The following is a 17,887-nucleotide window of genomic DNA, read 5'->3' on the forward strand; positions in this document are numbered from 1 at the left end:
TTTGATCTCTTCAGGTGACTTATAGTCACTTGAGAGATCTTTCAAGACGACTTTGAACAAACGTTCAGTTTTGTCGTCATAAGTAAAAAAATTGTGCTTCTTCTCTTCAAGATGTTTGAGAAGAAGTTCGCGATCTTTAAGAGTTTCCGGCAAAACGCGACAGTCTCCTTTCTTTGCGATTCGGAAGGAAACCTTGATTCCCCTAATGGAGTTCAAGATCTCCTGCCTAAATCCCGCAAATTCGGAACAACTGACCACGATAGGCGGCACTCTTTGCTTCCTCACTTGAATCAAAGAGCCTGGACAAGAGGCTGCTTCGATTTGGTGTCTACTGAACTGATTGCTCATTTCGATACAATTATTCATTTCACCCTTGGAAGAAAGTTCGCATTCCGGGGAAACGTCCTTTCTTCCATTCTTGCCACGTTTAGTGACAGTTTTTAATCCAACTTTTTTGGAAGAAAGTTGTGAATTCAGAGATCCACCCTTCCTTTTGTTTGTAGTTGCAACCATGTTTAGCGAAAAAACGATAGAAGACGTGACCTCCTAAGAGGTTTTTTTCCCAAGACGGTGTCCAAGAAGGATTACCACCGCTAGCTTTCGCCAATGGGTCCAACGAAAAATCGAAGGCACGGGTCCAAACAAGGATCAATAGTAGAAAAAATAGCACTGAAAAGTACTGTTTTAGTAGCACTGAAAAGTACTTTTTTTAATTTTAGCACTGGAAAGTACTGTTTTGTTGCTTTAGGTAGTTTTTAAAGAAAAACTTCCACGAGCAGAGAGAATTCGTGTACGCACAGCACGAAGGCACGATGCGCACTTAATAAAACGTTTGTCACAGTTAACATGATGGGTCTATAGATTTTTAGCATAGTACTACCCTAAAAAAATCTGCTTCGAATTGGACAGTTTCAAAGTCTGACCATCATTTGGTTCCATAATGATGATGTACACCATCCTAATGATATTCTCAAAATTTAAAAAATGGGTTCCTTTTTTGACATGGTTTCTTTTTAGGCAACCAAAAATTTAGGCTTTATTGTCAAAAACGGAATCCCACTGTATTTTTGAAAAAGATTATTGTAAGATCAATAAACGAAGACCAGCTTTCGATGAGAAGAGCATCAACATTTAAGAAAATCTTCAAAAATATTCTTAAAAACCGACTGAAGCGTGCGTTAGGTTAGCTTTACGAGATTTTCATCGGGTTTTGCAGAATAAATCGATTCATTCCTGAGTTTTATCATTTGAACTTATAAAAATCTTGAAGAAATTTTTTAAATTAATGTTGTTACTTTGGTGCATTAATAGCATATCTGCTACGAGACTTTACAAAAGTTATTAATGAAAGTATTTCATTTACTACAACGCACCCTATGGCCAAAAATGTAGTTAGAATATATTTTTAAAAATATTTGGTCGATTTTCTCCATTCAAACTTCAAACACATTAAGCTCCCTCTTAGAGCTGACGGATTCTGCTCGAGCTGTAACGGTAGCAGTAGGTGGTCAAAAATCATTAAATTTGGGAATTTTAACTTAAGCTTTTTGTAGTTCAATCATTATGGACCATCCTAAGAAGTATACTACAGACAATCCAAAAATCTTTTTTTTCCCTGATGTATAATTATACTCCCGCGAGTACTTCAGTTAATCAAACTAAGACCGTTTTAAGATTGTTACAAATTATATTAATGTAAAAAATGCAAATAACTTCCGTTCCGTCGTGTCATATAGCGCCCGAGTTTAACAAAAATAAAACGAGATAAGTCTATGAGATTCTTCAATTTGGCCATATGTTAATAGTAGAAGCCGTTTGGAATGTATCCTTTTTTCTGAAGATATCTATATTTGAAGATGCCGTTGGATCACAATGCTAGTTCACTAACACTTCCCATTTGTTTATACAATACAATTCAAAAGGGCTATTGATCATCGAAAGTATTCATAAAGCCATTATGAGTCACCATTTGTGCTAGATCATTGCAGTGTGTAACGTGGATCGTTAACTACAGTTTCTCGTGACGATTATAGAATTAAGCAATTGTGTAAAACTTATAAATAAGAGCCAACATTTTAATCGATGTCCATGGGTGAATTTCTGCGCATTCCGTCGATGGAACAGACCAAGGAAATTGCTAAACATTGGCTAGACGATAAAATCAATACTGATGAGCTGTTTGCATGTGCCATCTGCCATAATGCAATAAGCGTGGAACACCCCATCCATTGTCCCCAGTGCTCCAACTTGTTCTGTGCCACCTGCATAGATCAGTGGTTCAACACCGGAGGCCCGCGGCCTTCCACCGTATCAAACGTGAAACGTTGCCCATGCTGCCAGGCGAAGGTCACCATGAATCAATTCACCTATTGTCGCGTCTACCAGGAGGTACGCGAGATGATCGACAGCCTCAACAATAGTATGGAAGAATTGATTCTGCAACTAAGAAAACCCGTTGTTTTCTGTGAAAAACATAACAAAGAACTGATATTGTTCTGCCAGGAGTGCCATAAGTGTATCTGCGTAAAATGTGTCTTGGTGGATCGGCACCGCGGGCATATTGATCAGGTGCTAGAATTGGACGACGCTCGAGAAAAGCTGAAAATTGCGATCCTGAGGGAGAACAACTTCTTGGTCAACCGGCTGGCTGTGTTGAATAAGGTGAACGCTCGACTATTGACACGTGAAAACGATATGCACCGGTCCTGTGACGCAGTCGTTAACGAGATGAACTTTGCGGTTGACGCTATCATCGAAAAGATCCACGAAGACAAAGATGAAAGGATACAAAAGGAAATAGCACCGGTGAAGGAAGCAACAAAACGACAACAGGAAGAAGTGGAGTCGATCATCCAGCAGTCTTTCGAGTTGGCTAATGAGCAAACTAGGTAATATAAATGGAAGCTGCATTAACAAAGATTTTGATGAAAAACTTTATTGCAGTCCCGATGTATTGGTAAAAACCTATCAGATGATCCAAGCCATTAAAAAAATGCACTACGAGCCGTTTCCTGTGGAGCAACCTCAAGATATAAAATTTACGAAGTAAGTGTGTAGAGCATCATATATAGGTTTAATTGTTACCCATGGTCGTAGGCTTGTTAATTGATTATTGTGGACCAATTCAACTCCATTCTTTAAACTCCATTCTATTCACTGATGTGAGACGTACATCATCTACGCCAGTGTTTCTTAAACTGTTTGAACTAGGGCGATAGTTCAAGCTAATATATCATGCCAAAAGTAACTATATTAATATTGGTAAAATTTTCAAACTAACTGGGGTAGCACTTCAAATGCGATCACTATTGAAGCCAAAAGATCTCTGTTGAGGCTTTTCGTTATTATGTTATGATTGTATATTGCTTAGTTAATCCACTAATGTCACCGACACGCTACACTCATTACACATCAATTCTTCAATCTTTTCAGTCCGATAACCCCGCCCCCACTGGAAGTGCGTTTTTCCGTGCCCTGCTTCTCGCAGCGAATCCTCCGGTCCTGCACGGTATTCTCCGTTCCGCAAAGCTTCGACGGTTTTATGCTTCAGCTCAAGGGCTACCACGATTCGGACGAGGACGTAATCAAACTTTCGCTTCGCATTCTCGAGGGCTACGACATAAATGACATCAAAGTAGTCTGCTATCCGATGCGGGAAGGGGAACCCTTGGTCCGGTGTATGGACTTGAAAAAGGGCGAAGACAACACGGTGCTGGAGTTTTCCAACTTTACCGAGATGGGCGGCTTCCTGGATACCATGCTCGACGAGTTGATCATAGAGATGAAGTTGAGCCTGTGGGGCACCTATTACGCTAAGTGTGCTCACAAGGACTGGTGCATCAAGAAGCTCAGTGGACTCAAAGAAGTCATGGAAGATATTCAAAAAAGTTCATGAATCTAGATACACATTGTAAGATCGCGCTGGACGTGACCCGTTGGTTATAAGCATATCTATTTATGATGACGTTAACTTTTTAGCATTGTATGAAATTTTGTTAATACATATTGTGCGATAATTGTCGATCAGCATAAGAAGAATCAATAATCAATCATATTTTAGTAAACGTAAATATTGTAAGCATAGTAGTAGGCTATGATGACGTCATCCCTTAACCTTTCTAGCAGCAGCTTCTTTTTTACCAGAAAAAGATACCGTTTTGACTCATATTCCGAACACTTAAGGCCAGCAGTGACTTCAAATCTGTTCGGCATAAATTAGAAGATATTTGTGTAAAGTTTAATTTCTTCGCGAAACCTAACTGTTACCCTGTGGGTGTATCGATAATAATGTTGATTTAATTAGTTTTAGTATTGTTTTTACGTAAAAGTATGGAACAACATTTTGATTCAAATGCCGAACAGTGTGTTGATTCTGTCTCATATTCCGAACACCTTGATTCAAATTCCGAACAGCACGAATGAATCGTATTCAAAAGAATAATTTTGCAAAAAAAAAATATCTGAGCTGATTCTACTGGTCTCAAACTAGAGAATCATCACTACTCCCGAGGTATAAAATAGGGTGGAAGATGATTAAATTGAATTGTAATTGACTGCCATCGCCTGGTGATTTGATGATTTATTTCAGCGAAACATTTCAACCTCATCGCCATACAAAAACCGAGTGTTCGGAATATGAGTCTGTTCGGAATTTGAGACAAAACGGTATTCAAATCGCATTAACCATTCGTTTCTCGATATATTTGCACCATTTTTTAACAAGTTCTCTAAAAAAAAACTCCTATGACCTATGATCAAAATCGAAACAGATTTAAAAAATAGAAAAGTTTCCTTTTTTTTGAGAAAAATTGTGGAAAACTATTGAAAAACAAAAAAGTAATTGTGATTTAAATTGTTTGTTGGTAAAAATCAATGATTCTGCTGTTAGAGAGGTCAAATATGTTTGATTTGTTTGCCACTATCGCAAGTTTTGGGCATAGCCAGAGGAGGGCAAGGGTGCGCATCCTTTTTGGCGTCGCTGGAGTATTATTGTTGGGCATTACACAAGTTGATGACAAAGTTGGAAAACTAATTGTGGCTGCTCGCTGTGGGATGATTAATATGGTGATCTCGTTTCAACCTTTCTTTTTATATGTGTTAAATGTTGTGAAACAAATCTTAGCGCAAAATCGGCAGATACTACAATTTTATCTTCATGGTTTTATTCATCGTAATATAAATAGTTCGCCAATGGCCTTCGGTTTGAAGTCCCTCTAAAAAAGCAACAACATCGCCGTTATTGACTTTATAAAATTTGAAGTTCTCGAACATTGAAGATTCTAAGCTACTCACAAGCTTCATCTATTGATTGCTTTTGCAACTTCGATAAATCTGGTCAATCACAGAGTAACGACTACGAATTGTAAGGTCATCAACACTCAAGATCATGCAATTTTCGGATCCCACCAAACAATCAGGCTTCTGGAGAAGATCCCACCAGCAAATATGTTATACAACCCAAAATGTTTTCGCCAAGGATATCGGTAGCATATTCAATAGATTAATCTTTTATTCTTTTATTCTTTATCTTTTAGCATCCTTCAATCCTTATTATGTTATAAAAATATAAGAATTAAAAAATGCTTTTGGTTGAAAAAACTAAAAAAAATTATCGTAAGCTCGTAAGAAAATTTGTTGTACAAAGTTGAAGACAAAGTTAAAGACAAAGTTTCTCGCATTAGAAAATCCGTATTTTCAAGAACAATATTTTTTGGTCGTATCTTTTACTATCCACAAGCGGTACAGTTTCGAAACTTCCAATAATATTCCACCAGCCTTTGATAGTAGGTCACTCTAGTGATGTATATGTTTATGGTGAAATTTGCTGAAACACCATTTTATTACGTCCAGCAAAAAAGTAACCCTTTTTATAATATAAATCTCGCTTCACCTCATAAAAGCCATTGGTAATCACGTGTGCACTTCGTAATTCTATACAATTCTAGTTCATCCATCATCAAAATCTGTTGTTTTTTTTGATCATCCAATGCAGTTAGATAATTATATATTGCTAATGACAAATTTGGTGGTTCAACATGTCGTCCCCTTAATGCTACAACTAGACAACAGGAAAATTTAAATTTTGAGATGTGCAACTTTGAAAATATGACCATTTTACAAGGTGACGCAGAGAATATGATTGGAAAATATACTTCAACTTATGTAACAAAAATTTTTGAATCACACGCTTATTGAGAATAGTGTTTTGACGTATTGAAGTTAAATTTTCAAATTTCGAGATATCTAGTTGTAGCATCAAGGGGACGATATGATATTCCCAAGTAACATTTGTAGCTGAATAATAGTTTATTAGGCTGAACTATGCTTGAGAGTGACTTGCTCAACTCTTATTCAGCAAAAATGTTTCTTGGGTTATTTATGGAGTGTTTTTATTTTTATGGAACATTGTCGACTTTTTATGAATATTTATGGTAAAATCTTATGACTTTTATGGTGCAATTGTGATTTCATATGGCATTGTTGAGTAAAATTCAAATTCTCATAACTCACGATAGAAATGTTTTATGTGTGAATTGTTAATCACGCACCTCGGTTGTCAAAAAATCATGGGTGAGTTGACTCATCTGTTTTACTCATTGTCTCGAATTTCAACAATTTATTCACACACTACAATGTTTTCTTGTTGATATGGTAGATGGTTTTGATGGATTAAGCGTGATTGAGTGATTTTGCTCGAAAAACTCCAGCATGAGATTTTTGAAGCAGACTCCTAATAAGTTTTCTCTCGTGAGAGAGCTTATTCATTGAGATTTGAGTGTTGCCTGTCAACACTGCTTGTGGATCAATACATGTATAATTATTGAGCATAAGTGTATTAACTATGAGTACATTTCTCGCGGAACATTACTAAAGGACCTATGTACAAATGAGAGATTATCTCCTCTCTCGTTCTCTTTTGATTATAACAGTGGAATACTAAAGATTTTGGGAAGTTTTTCACTATAGATCGAAAGTCAATTTCCTTGACTAGCGTTTCATACAAAAAAAAGCAACAGAAGAGATTAATGTGACTCAGTTATTAATGAAAGAGAAAGTAAACAAAGAGAGCCTCTCAATGTTAGATAGGTCTTTTAGTAATGTTACGCGAGATTTTATTTAAAATTTTATTGGAACATGATTATTCATTGATGGTGCATGAAAGATTTATTCATTGGTACATTTTGTTATTTTCATAGTAATTCGCCTACTGTTCAACGATTAAATATTTCGCCTTGTCACGAATCCAGGTTTTTACGAGCGCTAATGGCTGCCGCAAAAAGGCTCGATTTCTGGTAGGGATCAGTTGATATGAAGTTTGGCTTGGGCCCGTTCTATATAAAATGACCCAAGCTAAACGTCAAATCGACTGATCCCTACCAGAAAGTGAGTCTGTTTGCCGTAGCCATTAGCGCTTTTAAAAAGCTGGATAGTTTCGTACTTTAAATTTGAATACTTATTGCATTGAACATTCCCAACCAATTGGGTCCTAAAATTTTTAATGAAATCTTGTTTTTATTCAATAACACGAAAGAGCACCTTACTGCAACTACTTTAGCAATTTTTTCCGCTCAAATAACGGCTATATCATGTTTGAACTTTAATTTAAAAATTGGGTCCATAAATGAACCTTGACACTTAAGATCATGTTTGACGTTCGCTTAGTCGACAAAAACACCACAGGGGTTTTAGTTTTAACACTGGGGTTGTTCCTATCTGACATTTCGGATGGGACACGGAAAACAAAATACACCCAAAGTTTGAGTTTAAGCCAAGGGGTGTGACAAAATCTAAAAAAATGTTTTTTGAGCTCAAACCAACGGAAAACATTAGAAAATTGAGTAAACATGTGTTATTGGCCTAAACTTAAGCGTTTGGCACTAAAATTGGGACAGAGCTTTAGGACCCTATTATTCTATACAGCCAACAGTCAATAGAGATAGAATTGTATTATCAGTGTGGAGGTGTTTATCGCACATCTTCTTCTTCTTCTTCTTGGCATTAACGTCCTCATTGGAACAGAGCCTGCTTCTCAGATTAGTGTTTTTATGAGCACTTCCACAGCTATTAAGTGAGAGCTTCCTTTGCCAAAGTTGCCATTTTCGCATTCGTATATCGTGTGGCAGGTACGATTATACTCTATGCCCAGGGAAGTCAAGGAAATTTCCTTTACGAAAAAATCCTGGACCGATCGGGAGTCGAACCCAGACACCTTCAGCATGGCTTTGCTTTGTAGCCGCGGACTCTAACCACACGGCTAAGGAAGGTTTATCGCACATAATGGAATGAATTTTCTTCCCCTTGTTTGCCATCGAAATTGTAAGTTAATATACTTTTAAGAGATATTTGTTTTAATAAATGTTTGATCTACCTTCTTAGCAAATTAAAGACAATTTACGGGTTGTGTTTCTGCTGTAAGAATAAATGATGATAGAAAAGGATCGTAGCAAGCCATGCCCGCGAACGATTGTGTTTTTGGTCTCCACCTGAGACGAGACTCGCGAAGACGGTCTTCTTTTTCTGTGATTGCTGGGTTTTTTTCTTATTCCACTTTGTGTTTATACCAATTATGCGCAAGCCGTTCAAACTTTCACATGAACCTCTCAGCAAAAAATGATTGAGTTTGCATCACATCGAACCATAAATAGCCGTTTGAGTGAAATTTCATGCCAGCAAACGTAGTAGACATTAGAAATAATTAATCTTCTGCTTATATTTATCAGACACTTTGGAAAAAACTGCTCCGCTGACTGAGGTTTTTAATAACAGTTTACTTTGAACACAATACTTTTCACTTTTTCAGCCATAAAAACGGTGGGCTGCATTTGACGTTTCGTGAGAGGGGAATCTGGGCTGCATATGACGTTGATATTTTTCCTCTTCGCTAGTCTCTCTCAGGTCTCCACGCATCATATCAATTCGGCTGATGCAATCGCAAATCGGCCGGAACAATTATAATATTTCAACGATATCAACTAAAAGTTTTAAGTAACAAAATGTGAAAATGGTTCAATAGTTTTAAAAAGAGAAAAAGAGTGGAAATCTTCTTCCGGCATCCAATTGTTACTCTTCCGCGTTATATGTGTTGTTCAGTTCCACGTTGAAAATAACGGAATGCATTCAGTTTGTGAACCTGTGAGTATAATTTTCGTTACAACTACCAGTTGCAATCTTCGATGAAAAAAAATAAAAAAGGATAGTAGAAGCGGGGTTTTCAGATTTTGCTCCAGTGCGTGACCTGTTCCTGCGGTTTTCGTTTATGCTTACATAGACGTCGGATGTTATGCAGCTAACGGTGCTTTGTAAATATTTTTTTTTTCGATTATTTATTAGATGATCCTGGAGGGATCTAGGTAAAAAGCAGATCTTTGATACCGTTGAACGCGTAATTGATTATTTTTACGCGAAACAACATTATTTATTCTTTAAATAAACATTTTTACTCTTTTGATTGCCGGCATTCAAGAGATTAAATTAAAAACAATTGAACAACAAATGCTCTGGATCCATCGCTAACTTTTCAGGCGAATCCTGATGACCTAATACTCCTCCCAACCCCCAACTACGTAGCACTTATGAGGGTGTCGCTGAGTCGGAACCCTCTTGTTAAGTTCAACATTTCCTTCCCCAATCCCAAGTTACGGTAAAGATGGGCGTGGCCGACCCAGACAACCAAAATGTACGTATAATGAAATCACCTGGAGGCTTTGCACGTGCAACATTTCATTTATAAGATGTCGCGAAAAGGCCTTCTACGTACAAAAGTGGAGGCGATATACGTGCATATATTATGTGATGAATAATAGCATACAATGCGAGTGCATAAATTTTATACCGAACTAACCTGTGATCTTATGCGACTTAACATATGATAACAAATGTCAGTTTGACAGCTGCTACGGATTGATTCGACTTACTTTGTACGAGTGTACGGGACGAAACAAAATGTACAAATGAACTCAGAAAAAAAGCGTTTTATGCGAGGGAAGTCATCAATCTGACGATTTTATCTACCGTGTTTTGCGGGTTTGAAGTGATTTGTATGAATAAACGAGTTATTACGTGATCTTTGATGCGACTCCTGGTTGTCTGGGGAGAATAGCAATATTCATGATTTTGGTATTCTTGTTTAAGATTGGCTCAATGTTTATTCCCTAGTCTTGTTCTTGAAAGCATTCTAGACAAGATTATCAAATGAAAAAAACCTGAATATTGTTAATATCCAATCTGCGAAGTATACCGTAACTACGCTAACGCTAAAAATCGGTCCGAGAATGATATTCAACGCCTCCCGCAACACGCCTATTGTTGAACAGTTCGAGTGTTCATTATGACGTGTTCAACAATTAGCGAGCATTTCAATCGTTCAACAATCGGCGAATTACCCTAATAAGAAAATGTATCGTTTTGCCGGTATGTACTATTCAATGGAACATTTTTGCTAATGGTGCACTTTTCGATTATTTGTGGATCATTTCTGATTCAAAAGATACAGCATACACAAGATGTCGAGTTTCTAAAAGGAACAGGCTTCTTCCAGGAATTTCCATAGAATATTCCTCTGTAGTTAACCCTCAGTTTGTACTTATGGTACTTTTTAGGAATGCCTATAAGAATTCTTCTACAAGTTCGTTCCTAAACTCTACCGAGAACTTCTCTCAAGACTAGTCAAAAAATTATCTGCTGAGTCCTGTTAGAACTTTTGTTTAAACATTAAAGGATTTCTACATTTTTTATCTTATTACTATTGAAGAAATTTCCTCTTGAAACGTTCAGTAATTTCAACTGGAAATCTCATTTTGTAACTATTTATGCTGTTAGTAATTACATTAAAAATTGTCTTCGTTTATTTCATGTAAAATTCATTCAGGGTTTACTTAAGTAATTTTTATTCCTTTAAGATATTAAGATATCTTAAGATATTCAAATATTATTAAAATATAATTTCTCCCGATAGTTCTTTTGAAATTTTGCTATAAATTAAAGGATCCCTCCCAAAATCCCCTTTCCGAAAACTTTCTCAGGAAACTCATAATGAAATGCAACCTTAAACTCATTGAATAAGTATAAACATTTTGTATATTGATCCCGTTGATACATTTCCCAAGGAATGCCTTCCGATTTCTGCTTTCAAGCATTCCCCGACAAACATTTTTGTGGAATAAGAGTTGAACAAATCACTCTCAAGAAGATTTTAGCTGAATAAACTGTTGTTCAGTTACTAATGTTACTTGGGCCTTCTACATTAAAAATTATTCCAGCATTCCTTTTACATTGATCCAGTTATTCTTCTAGTAATTTGTCTTTAGTAGTTTTAATACTAGGAACTTCTCCTGAAATACTTTCTGAGTTTCCTACAGGAAGTTTGCAGACTACCTCATATGATTGTGATTTGAGGAATTTCACCTGAATATTGTTCTCAGCATTATTTCTCGGATTATACAAGGAATTAATCCAGGCACTGTAGTAGTGATTACTGCAGGAATTTTTCCAAGCAATTGTCTGGAATTTCACTGGAGATTTTTTCCAAGAATTTCATCCAAGAACTTTCCATAGAGTACTCTCTAGACGTCTTCAAAATTCATCCAAAAATTCAATAGAGATAGAAAACTACAGAGAACTAACACAGATAACAGATGTTTATGCTAGAACAAAAATTTACTGAAAACCTGTGAAAATATACAATTTGAAACTTCTTGCAATCACTAGCACCGCCACACAACGAATTGCGTCAATCAGTGGTGAATATCAGTATCTTGAAATATTTCATATTCACCACTGACATCGTCATGGGAACTTAGCGATAACAGCACCATCACGATGTTGCTACTTGTGTTGCCATTCAAAATGACCTTTAATTATCTTACACAGTTTTGCAATCGGGCTTCAACGTCCTTTATCTGTGTAACGAATGTCGCTGCTGTTCCCCTTGTTCTAACTCAGACACATGCCGTGTACATAAGTGTCAAACTGCATACTTTTTCGCGTTGACATTTATAGCACAAACAAACAGACGTCACACTCTCATCATTGTCCATCGACCACCTTTTTAACGGTCGATTCAAAAATATGGTAGGTGGCCAATCCACCACTCGCAGCGCTCACATCGTTATTGTTCGCGTTTGACGTTTACACACTACCGCCATCTGTTGGTCCGTCGGCCAAACACACTAATTTTAGCATTGGGCGTACATGTCCTTGTGACTATGATTTTGATCGAGATTTGTTACGTCTGTTTGTCTGTGTTTATAGCCTCGCCTATCTCCGCCAGCAAAAGATGTTCCTGCAGCGACGCCAGCGACATTCTTCCTCTATAGTTTATTACCTCTACTAAAAATTCACAAAAAATGGCTCTTTCGAGGGGTCCTTCAATAAAGAATCCTGAAATTTACCCTGGAGTCTCTAGCCAGGTATTCGTCCAGTTGTTATATTTTGAATCCCGACAGGAATTATAGCAAATTTTATCTAAAACATGTCACACAGATTCCATCTCCATTCTCAAAGTTTTTGTTGGAAATTGGAATTGAATTGAAAATTGATGAATCCCTGGAAGAGTTCCTAAAGAAATTGTTTTTATTATGTACATAGGAATTCCAACAAGTGCTTTTTTGCCATTTTGAGGAGTTTCTGAAGAAATCCGTATAGAAATTTTAATATGACCCTCTAGTTTTTTGTGTCAATTGATAAATATGCAGAGAAGGTATCGACCGGTGATTGTTTTATATTATTTTGTAACGGCTATATCTGAAATGCAGTTCAAAGCTGAGGGATTCCACGGAGGCATGCAAGTCGATTCTGATCGACCATTTCAAAAATATCTGAAACTTTGCACAGTTTTTCAGTTCCATCTAAATCGTCATTTTCCGATATCAAATCTTCAAGTTGAGTCACGACTAACTTTTCAAAAGGGTGTATGTGAAAATGGTTCAAAAATATTCAAAAAGCTGCACAGCAAAAACAATTCGTTCGATTGTTAGACAACTAAAGAAACAAAGTTAGACAACTAAATAAAGATTCCAAAAAAAATACACACAGTAAAAAAATTTTTTTTTTGCATTAAAAAACATCATTTTTGTCACAAAAACTCAAATATCTCAAAACCCTATCGGAATACCAACGTAATTTTTTGAGGGAAAACGGTCCGTTATATTAGCTATCTACCATAAAAATTTGGTGATGATAAGCCAATAAACAAAAAAGTTATGACATTTCAAATATTTCACAAATTTGACACTTAGTGAAATTTTTTTTTTCATTGTTAATTTTTTTAGGACCGCAGTTTGTTGCTGATTTTTTTGTTAAGGGTACCACATGAGGTTAACAAGTTGTTTTCATGATATTTTATTTAATTATTCATAACTATTATAGCATCTATTAGAAAGTTAGACGCGATCCAGTGTTGTGATCTAAAGTCTTGATAGTGTCATATTTTTTATTGTACGTAACTGAAGAAAAATTCTCTCAATAGTGTTGAAACCTTTTGATAAAAGAAACCTATAAGAAATCTAATATTGAAGACAAAAGCTACAAAAAAAGTTTTCTATACAGGTATACGACTAGTTTACCTGCAAAAAGTTTACCTCGTAGAGAACAAGGCGGGTCTATACCCAGGCGATCTAGTATACGTAAAGCAGGTCGGTTTTCTCGGCGCTGGTTTTCTCCACAAAGTTAAAATCTGATTACACCTGGGTATAGACCCGCCTTGGTAGAGAATAGACTTTGTTAATCATATTTGGGAGAAAGCAAGTAACTTCAACAACATCAAAAACATGATAGGTACATACCATGAACATTAGAGTGGTTCAAAAAATCGTTTTTGCTCCACACCGCTCATTCGATTCTAGATCAAATTCTGAGTGTCCTCCCAAAATTTGAGCTCATTTGGATAAAAATTGAGACTGCACAAGCCGTTTAAGGTTTATATGGGAATTACTATGAGAAAAGTAACCAATCCATTCAATCGGTCATAGTGTTTGCCCATGTGCTCTTCGGGATAAGAGCTACGTTGATAGTGTGAGATACATTCATCAGCTACAACTTTGCCGAAGACCGTATTCAAATCAGACGCCTCAGTAATTAGTTATTGATTTATATCCATTCACAAATTCTTCAGCAGTGCTCATTTAACTACTGAACAGGCAACATTGCTGCACATGGCGCGAAAGATAGCACGCACAAATCATGGCTACTATGTTTTACTGCATATATCTAGTGATGCCTGCAGAACAGCCCAATAATTATAGCCAAAGTTTTTCAACTCATTCGAAAATCAATAACTAATTACTGGGGCGTCCAATTTAAAGACAGTCTTCGGCAGAGTTGTAGCTGATTACTGTATCTCACAGTATCAACGTAGCTCTTAATCCCAAGAGCACATGGGCAAGCACTATGACCAATTGAATGAATTGCTTGCTTTTCTCATAGTAATTCCCATATAAACTTTAAAGGGCTTGTGCAGTCTCAGTTTTCATCCAAATGAGCTCAAATTTTGGGAGGACACTCAGAATTTGAACTTGAATCGAATGAGCGGTGTGGAGCAAAAACGATTTTTTGAACCACTCTAATGAACATACTCACGAAAAAGCTAAAAATATACTACCACTATGGTTATAAAAGATTTAATTGTAAAATTTTTCTTCAGTCAAGCAAACGACACCAAACTAGTCAGTAAAAACTTAAAAGTGATTTTGTTTATTAAAATCTAACGAGCAACATGAGTAGTCGCTTTCTCAACTGTTGCAGGCCGTTTGCAGAAAAAAAGTGTTCGAAAGAGCTACGAAATCTCACCGAAAGCACCATAGATAAACTGAAAGCGGCTGGTTATGCTCCAATGTCTACATTGAATACAAATTTACGCATTTGTACGTCCTGCCGTTTAAACGTTGACAAACGGGCAATCTGTACATCATCGGTGGATCAGGTTGCAGGAAGTTCGAAAACAACAACAACTGAGGAATTACTAGATGCACCGACAACAACTGAGGAGTTACCAGAAGTACCAAGTGCAGATAGTCTTGCCACGGTACCATCAGCGACATCTGTTTCAACAAATCAATCAGAAGATGAGTGCATCCAGAAGGTCAACATCGAACGCTTCAACGAAGGGATAGCTGGAATAAAAGTGACTCCGATTAAATGGACGAAGATGGGTTACGTCAATTATCCCGAGAAAAAATACCGTGAAATCAACGAAGCTGTACGAAGAAACCTCTTCAAATTAGGACCTGAGGATGTGGAAAATACAGACTACGATGAGGTAATTATGAATATGAAGGAAAGGTTCTCGAATCTAGCCACGACAAGGAAAGAAAAATTATTGATTTTGTCGATGCTGCCAAGCTCGTGGTCTATTCAAGACGCCATTGATGAGTTCAAAACCAATAGAAATACAGCAAAAGAGGCAAAACAATTCAAAAATAACTGTCTTGCAACCAAAAATCCCAAGTAACAATTTCAGTGCTTTTTGATCTTAGATGTTATTTATGGAGGTTTTATTAGAGATGTATACATTCCTAACAGATTTAATAAAGCATTGTAAAGTACCAAACATTATTTTCGGTAAAACCCACTTTAAAATGCTTTGTAGATATCTACAAGAGCTCCCGTTAAAACTTATTTGCTGGCCACACTTGTTGATAATAAATTGTATTTTGAAGGAGCTGTGTAGTGTCTATTAAAACCTATACTTAAAACCTCATCTTGTTTGTCTTGTCAAGGCATAGGTGAAACTTCTAAGGCTACACTAAGTCATGTTAAAGCCTTCTTAAATCTCAACTGTCTGATGCATGTTATTGAAAAGCAATCTGCGTGTGGTTATCAATATCATTATGTTGATAAGGATAATCATGTAGTGAATTACGGATTAATCAGAACGCAAACATAGAAATGACAAATATTCCTCTCGAAAAATTAACAGACTACCTCATAAAGCATATTTTTCCCATGCTTGCCTGAACTTCCCGTTCTAGTGGGACAACTACGCTGCACACAACAGCTGAGCTACACGAAAAAAAGCTTTCATTTTCAGGCACTTCTCACTTACCGTTTTCTGCATCAGTACAACCGATCACGCACGACTGGTTTCATTATAACAATCCAGTCCAATAAAACATTTAGATACATAACGGCACGAATTCAATAAAATTAATTGCAACACAAAACTGAATCTTCCTATTTGTTTACCTTTTTGACAGCACTAGCTTTCCTGAGTGCATTAAGTTTAAATCAAGGCTCCCAAAAAACCTATTAGTGCAGAACAAATATTCTGATTTAGGAATATTTTAGCCAGTGAGGGTTTTTTGCACGGGTTCTTAAGGTCAAAAGCGCTTATGAATGATTAAATTGTTCAGAATAATCACCAAATGATCTTAAACTATCCCAGACAAGACCAGCAAGATTTAACTGGATGGAATCCATTTTTATTGTCGCCGTTTCGGATTGATAATTACAATATGCGTGGGAAATTTCAATTTATGATTAAGATGAGCATGAAATCATTCTGAAAATGGAATGGAGTAAAATATTAGATAGCCAATAATAATGTCGTAACTGTGGCGCGTTGCTGTAAATCGAAAAAAAATATGTCATTCCACCAGTAAATTTTTATTGGCAGGAATTTCACGCGATCATAAGGAAATTTTCTGCCACGCAAAAAAATATTGTTTTAATCGATTATTATGAGTCGGCAGACATCATGATGGTTTCAATTAAAAAAAAAAAGGTTATGGTTTATAAACAACTTATTGATTGATGTTTGTGCAATCATAAGCTCTTAACATTGGTTTTATTCCGTGTATTAGGATACCGTAAAAGATTTAATACCGCTACTTTGACTATAAGGCTAAACAATAGCTCTTATGAATGTTTCATAGCATACTACAAGGGTAAATGTATTCATACGATACAAAACTAAGAAGTTTAGAAACGGTTTTAAGGTATAGTCTTAACAACCTCCTGTAGTGTGGGCCTTTTCGGGCTTAACGGAGTTTTATCAAAGGTTTATTAAGGTTATTAAGACTAATAAGCTCTAAAATGAGTTTTAAAGATATGGTGGTAACAACAGCTTGTAGTAAATGAAAAAACTAAAAGTGTTACTTGGGATGCGAGGTCGAGTACTTCATTAACAGATGAGACAAAAGAAAAAATAATTCAATATTTTGAAGACGATGAAGTAAGTAGAGCTATGTCTGGCCAAAAAGATTATGTATCTGTAAAAAAAAGATGGAAAGCGTCAAGCAATCCAAAAACGATTAATGATGACTACTTTGAAAGAAGTGTATACACGCTTCAAGGAAATTAACGAAAATATTAAGGTAGGTTTTTCTCATTTGCAAGCCTTCGTCCAAGGCAATGCAAGCTTCTATCCAATTCAGGAACACATAATGTTTGTGTGTGCACAACACACGAAAATATTAACCTAATCTTACATAGTTTAAAAAGAATCAATTTATCAAAGAATATTAAAATGTTAACTGGTAGTCTTTTGTATGAAAATACAACATCAAATTGCTATCTACGATCTTGTTCGGATTGTCCAGATTCTTCATCATTGGAAAATACTTTATTCGCTGAGTTTGAAGAAAATTATATTGATCAGTTATCATTTGAGCAATGGGTGACCACGGATAGGTGTGACCTAGAAACTATTGTAAAACCTGTAGATGAGTTTGTGTCATTTTTTTGCTTGAAATTAGAAAGTTTAATTCCTCACGACTCTATTAAAACAGAGCAATCCCGCTTTTTAAAAATACGAGAAATACATTACAAGATTGTGAATTTTTAGTCATTTGTGATTTTTCTGAAAACTATAGCTTTGTATTGCAAGATGAAGTGCAGTCCCATCACTGGAACGTACAACAAGCTACAATTCATCCATTCGTTATTTATTTCA

General features: G+C 36.2%; 1 protein-coding gene across 1 annotated transcript; it reads left to right on the plus strand.

The window, feature by feature from the left end:
- Positions 1 to 1,941: 1,941 nt before the first annotated feature.
- Positions 1,942 to 4,070, plus strand: LOC5566598 (E3 ubiquitin-protein ligase TRIM37). The gene is made up of 3 exons (XM_001650945.2): positions 1,942 to 2,888; positions 2,944 to 3,045; positions 3,433 to 4,070. The coding sequence occupies exons 1-3, from the start codon at positions 2,083 to 2,085 to the stop codon at positions 3,893 to 3,895; spliced, it is 1,371 nt and encodes a 456-aa protein (XP_001650995.2). The 5' UTR covers positions 1,942 to 2,082; the 3' UTR covers positions 3,896 to 4,070.
- Positions 4,071 to 17,887: the final 13,817 nt, after the last annotated feature.

Source organism: Aedes aegypti, chromosome 3 (assembly GCF_002204515.2).
Source record: "Aedes aegypti strain LVP_AGWG chromosome 3, AaegL5.0 Primary Assembly, whole genome shotgun sequence".
Classification (NCBI taxonomy): Eukaryota; Metazoa; Arthropoda; class Insecta; order Diptera; family Culicidae; genus Aedes; species Aedes aegypti.

Coding starts and splice junctions, on each gene's coding strand:
- LOC5566598 (XM_001650945.2), top strand. CDS start 2,083: ATGTCCATGGGTGAATTTCTGCGCATTCCGTCGATGGAACAGACCAAG. Junction 2,889..2,943: donor TTGGCTAATGAGCAAACTAG/GTAATATAAATG, acceptor ACTTTATTGCAG/TCCCGATGTATTGGTAAAAA. Junction 3,046..3,432: donor CAAGATATAAAATTTACGAA/GTAAGTGTGTAG, acceptor CAATCTTTTCAG/TCCGATAACCCCGCCCCCAC.